The sequence below is a fragment of the Molothrus ater genome, chromosome 1 (assembly GCF_012460135.2).
Source record: "Molothrus ater isolate BHLD 08-10-18 breed brown headed cowbird chromosome 1, BPBGC_Mater_1.1, whole genome shotgun sequence".
Taxonomy (NCBI): Eukaryota; Metazoa; Chordata; class Aves; order Passeriformes; family Icteridae; genus Molothrus; species Molothrus ater.
The window spans coordinates 31,248,913-31,254,469 of NC_050478.2; the positions used below are offsets into that span (position 1 = coordinate 31,248,913).

Here is a 5,557-nt window from a genome sequence, read left to right on the forward strand (position 1 = left end):
AGCAAACACAAGAGGACATCCTGCAGTTTCTGCTGCTACTGCTGGCATTAGCTACTTAAGTGCACTTTCTTGTAAGTCTTCAAAGTCTTAACTTGGTTCTTTATAGTGCCGTAACTTTAAAATGCCTACTATGTACTGTCATGCCATCAAGCCCGTAAGCTGGTAACTTTGTCTTGGTACATTTGGAGTTTTAAGAAGTATAAAAGACATTAATACACCACAAAGTGAGCCCTAAGTATTGTCACACTTGAAAATCAGAACACGTTCAATGTGAATGCATGTTATTAGAAGGTGTAAACACTTCTACTGAAGTGAGCTAATAGCATCAGCATTAATCACTACAGCAAAATGTTTTATCACCTAGGAACAGAGATGAGCAGCAAGTTTCCACATTCATGCTGTTTACTTACAAGGCCTTCAAAGAGCTGGTTATGTTCTTCTTGTAATAGGTAAATCAATAGCAACGCCATCATGGCCTCCTACCTTGGTGAAACACTATACCGTGTCACACTACAGTTCTCCCCAGAGCTCCTCACAACTGAAAAGAGCTGCAACCAAAAGCTGAAAATTCAAACTCAAAAAAAAAAAAAATTCTCTTTTAAGCCTCCTGGGAATTCACATGAATTTCCCAGAAACCCAAAGATAATCCTAATCTACTCTCATAAAATCAAGACACCGATTGGCAAGAGTTACAGTAGCACACATTGTAACTACCAGCTGGCTAATGCAAATGTGGAACAGGAAAGCAGACACAGAGGTGATGCATGTGCTCCTGTAATTACATTCCACAGTTCTTTTGAGCCTTGTTTTCCAGTAAAAAAGCCAGGGAGATACTGCTTCTATCACTACTTTAAAAGATCCTGCCTTTCAAACTGCTGGTGCACACATTGACACAAACACCATCTGACCAAGCAGAGCAGACCGTGTAGTAAAGAAAAAGTGATGCACATTTTCAAAACAGGGTTTTATTGAAACTTATGAAAAACATCTGAAATGTAAGGCAGGGAAGGCACTTCAGACCTTAGTCCTTTTCTTTTTTGCTTTGGGTTTTTCTGACAGCTGAGATAATTCACTTTCTTCAACTTCATCACAATGCTTTCTTTTCTTTTTCTTTGACTTTTTATGGTCACTTTGGTAACCACTGGAGTCACTGGTAGGCAATACAAGTTCCTGTTCTCCTTGCTTGTCCTTGTCTTTTTTCTTTTTCTTCTTCTTCTTTTTATCATCACATAATCCATTCACAGCATCAACACCTGGCTCTTCATTTTCCCTCCCAAGGTTACCCATCTCATTTGAAGGCTCTTCTGTGACATTAACTTCCCCACTGTTATTCAGGCCATTTTCCTGGTGGTCAAGCTTTTGAATTTCATCCCCATTTGTACTTTCAGGGACTCCATCAGATTTTTTGGGCCGCATGCTGTAAAGAAATATACAACATAAACTGGATTAGAGACATGTTAGGGCACCTCACATAGTGAAACGTCAAAATTTGCTAAAACATGTATTTACATCAAGCAGACAGAAGATAAACATTTGCTAAAAACAACAACAGATGGAGAATGTGATACTCTGTGTCACCAAGAGTCAAAGTTTAATACTCTCAGGGTAATTTCTATTACCTTACCAGCTTCCTTTTTAACACATAATAATTATTCTCTATCAAATCTTAGCCTAAATTTCTTCTCTAAAGTGCCATACAGACCATTTGGTAGTTCCTCTTTTCTAGTGCTTATTCATCCCCTAATTCATAACTACACACTGTGTAGTAAAGATTTTTTGGGTTTTTTAAAGTCATTCACAAAAACACCCAGCTAGTGGCCTATTCAGTCATATATGAGGCACACTGCTGATTTTACCAAGGAATTACCTTACTCTAATTAAAACAAAGGTGATGCCTGAAAAGTATTAAAAAACGAAAAAAACAAACAAAAACCAACCAAACAAACAAACAAACAAAACCCAAAAAACCCCCAAAAAATCCCACAAACAAACAAAAAACCCCAAAAATACACACAAAAAAACAAACCCTAAAAAACAAAACCCCAAAAAAACTCCACAAAAAACCACCAGATTCCCTCCCCCAAGAGGTACCTTGCAACCAAGAACACTGGAAAAAATGTCTAAGACAAATATAGAAAGAATGCAGTTAAAAACCATGGAGGTTTTTAGGTCCCCTGAAGCACTGAAGACAAAACTGCTAACTTTCACTGCAAGTCCACTGAAACGATCCAGAGCATCCTTCCAGATCAAAAGAAGAAACAAACAAAAAATGCTATGAATTTGCCAGTAGGAGTCATATTATACATTTAATCAAAACCAAAACCATGTTGAAAGAAAAACATTGCTCAGTAAAGGACTGTTTTAGAAGAAAAACATGAATGAACTCTTCTGAAGACACGATTTCTTGCAAGGTGCCCTATAAACTGAGAGAGGCCTAAGGAGGAACTTGACACATTTTCTCATCTTTGAAATTCTCATGTTTTAGCAAGTATTTAAGTCATGTATTTATCATTATACAATACATATGCATGTTTGTGTGCAACTTTCAATGTAACCACTGTGTTCAGAACCCCTGGACTGTTTGCACTTGAAAAGCCTATGCACAAAGCTACTCTTGGACACCTGGATGTGCTATTTTGAGCATATATTATATATGCAATGAACAATTAATAGGTCAATATACTCAGATTTTTAAAGCTCAAGAAACAATTAGTTTTATTTTTTCCAGAGAAAACTTCCATGGGAGTCTTAAACAGCAGAAAGTTTAGTTTAAGACAACATATATATATATATATATATAGTTAGTTATAGTATAGTTATATATGTATATAGTTATATATATAGTTATAGATACAATTATATTTGTGTAAAAATAAAAAAGCTGAAAGACTAAGATGTAATTAAAATCACCTAGCTTGCCAAAAACTTCTTAAATCAGTTAAAAATATTCTCTTTTAAGGCACCATACCTGCTTTTAGTGAGTCCTCCTCGAATGAAGAACACCCCAGCTGTATCAGAATCCAAGTGCAACACTTGAAATTTCAGTTCATCCCCTATTTTTAACCCCAGCTCTTGCCACTGTACAGGGGACATTTGTTCAGGCTTGGGGATAGATGCATTGAAGCACCCATGTATCAGGCAGCCAATGTGACTAGGGGCCACTTTATTAATTACACCCTAAAAAAGAAAAACAATGTCATGCAAGTCTACAGCAAAAATCATCCCTTTCAATGCAAACCCTTTAAATATTTAGCTTCCCATATGGAAAACTTTCAGTAAGAGTTTATGAACAAGTTAGGAAGTCAGTTTATCTAGCAGTAAGTTAATGCTCCTTCACTAAAAATCAAAGTTCGTCCTGTAAACTCTTCATACAATTCCTCTGAAAATAGAACTGAACTGCAGGAGGAGAAGTCAAAACATGGGATTTAGCTACAGTGAATACCTGAACAGAGTAGGTAACTCTTTCCTTAAACTTCAGTGATCGACTTTGCTTTGAAGCCATTTTAAGTCTGATTTACTTGACTAAAATGCTCTTCAGGCTGGCACAGCAGTACTTAGCAACTGAAGACAGGGAAGACACGTAAAAAGCTTCTAAATACTCTGTTCAGTGGGTGTCTGACACATGTGCATATGAATCCATATCCACCTTTGTTTTACCCATAGAATTAATGACGGACACTGAAAAATTTTCAATTCTCTTCCAAGGAAGATGGCACATTCACCCTGAAACACAATTATAGAGACACCACCTGTGCTGCAAAAGGTATGGCACAACAATGAATCTAAGCCAACTCTCAACATGCTTTACCCACAAGTGCTGAGCAAGGCTTTTGACAAGCTTAAAGCTGTTCTGTGATCCATACAACTCCATTACTGAAAGGCAGGCTTCAACTTGATGTACTGCTCTTGTGCTTGGAGGAACTGAACTCGAGAGCATCCTAAACATTCCTGTCACTGTAACAAATGCATCTGGTTGAGAACTATGTGCTCTTCAGAATGGAACACCAGTATGATACATGCAGTTATGATACACTATTAAACATGCAACCCTTATGATAGAACGGTTTAGCAATAAATAATTACATGTAAATTCAACAAACCTACAGACAGACCAAATTACAGTAAAAAGTTCTAGTACAAACTACTAAAATTTGTTATGAACTACCCATAAACGAATAAGCTAATATAAACTAAAATACATCTCCACCTAAGCCCCGGACCCCTTGATCTTTTGACCACTTAATAAAAAAAGCCCATCCCTCGAGACGCCAAGGCGTTCGCATACCACCAGCTTCTTGCCCTTCTTGGGGCTGAAGATGATGAAGTCCGCCTCCACGTCCAGGTGGATGAATCCTTGATCATCGTAGATGTCGCCGAGCTCCCCCACCACTTTGATGTTGTCGTAAGCCACCGGCACGCCCTGCAGGCTGGAGGGACAAGGAGGGGGGGGGGCCCCGTGAGCTGCCAAGCCGAGCCGGCGCCCCGGCCCGGCCCGGGCCCCGCGGCCGCACCTCTCGGAGTAGCGCAGGAGCTCGGCGTCCAGCTGCGCGCGGATGCCGGAGCGCTTGCGGCCCAGGAAGCGCGGGGGCAGCGCCACGTGCCGCCGGTGCGGCGCCGCCACCAGGCACGAGTGGCGCCGCGCCACCAGCGCGCGGGCCGCGCCGAACGAGGGCGCGGCGGCGGCGGCGGCGGCGGGGCCGGGCGGCGGCAGCGCCGGGGCGGCGGGCGGCTCCCGCGGCACGGCCATGCACGGACGGGCCCCACGGCGCGCTGCGATGGCGTCAGGCACTTCCCTCCGCCGCGGCGAGCCCGGCCGCGGCGGTGACGGAGTTCCGGGGGGGTGTGCTCGCCTTCGGCGGGGCGTTTCGTGCCGCCGGACGGTGTCATATTTTAACTCTTTCCAACCTGTCTTACGTGTCGAATCACGGACTGTTCTGAGTTGGAAGGAGCGTCGAGTCCGGCTGTAAAGGGAACGGCGCGCGGGGGAGTCGAGCAGCGGCGCGCTGTGAGCGCGGCCCCCGGAGCCGCCGGCCGGAGCCCCGGCGCGCAGCCCCGCGCCCAGAGCCCACCCCGAACACACCTGCTCCTTGGGGCAGGAAACCTGTGCCTGTGGGTTTGTTTCCATGAGAAAGTCATAATATTATTTATTCTTATTCTTAATGTTATCCTTATTCTTAATATTATTATTTATTTCACGTTATCATATTATTTAATCCACTGTCTGAACACACTTCACTCAGTGGCTGGAAACACACAGGAGAGTTTCAGCGTTGGAAGCTTGTGAATTGGCCTTGTGAATTTAAATTGGGTATTTGGTGATCCGGGCAACAGACGCAGTGATGAATTACCTTAGTGGCGTTCTTCACATACAGCAGCTTTAAGAATACGGAATTTGTCGTCTGCTGCTAGACCCCAGATCCAGTTTATGCATATGGTGAGAAATGTTTAGATGTATTTAATAACCGCAGACGGAGAAGAACAAAATAAAGTACAAGTCCTCAAAAGGGTTGCTGGTTCACTCTACACTGCAATTGCTTACAAAGTGAACTGCAGTACT

At 42.5% G+C, this 5,557-nt stretch overlaps 1 protein-coding gene across 1 annotated transcript; it reads right to left on the reverse strand.

Moving 5' to 3' along the window:
- Positions 1-949: 949 nt before the first annotated feature.
- On the reverse strand, positions 950-4,762 carry POLR1F (RNA polymerase I subunit F). The gene is made up of 4 exons (XM_036378587.2): positions 4,512-4,762; positions 4,286-4,427; positions 2,969-3,177; positions 950-1,417 (listed from the first exon to the last, which is right to left on the reverse strand). The coding sequence occupies exons 1-4, from the start codon at positions 4,745-4,747 to the stop codon at positions 1,015-1,017; spliced, it is 990 nt and encodes a 329-aa protein (XP_036234480.1). The 5' UTR covers positions 4,748-4,762; the 3' UTR covers positions 950-1,014.
- Positions 4,763-5,557: the final 795 nt, after the last annotated feature.

Bases quoted from the DNA above. Each gene is read 5' to 3' on its own strand.
- POLR1F (XM_036378587.2), bottom strand. From the start codon at position 4,747: ATGGCCGTGCCGCGGGAGCCGCCCGCCGCCCCGGCGCTGCCGCCGCCC. The intron at 4,428-4,511 runs GTGCGGCCGCGG...TTGTCCCTCCAG, and splicing joins CTCCTGCGCTACTCCGAGAG to CCTGCAGGGCGTGCCGGTGG. The intron at 1,418-2,968 runs GTATGGTGCCTT...ATTTCTTTACAG, and splicing joins GGAGGACTCACTAAAAGCAG to CATGCGGCCCAAAAAATCTG.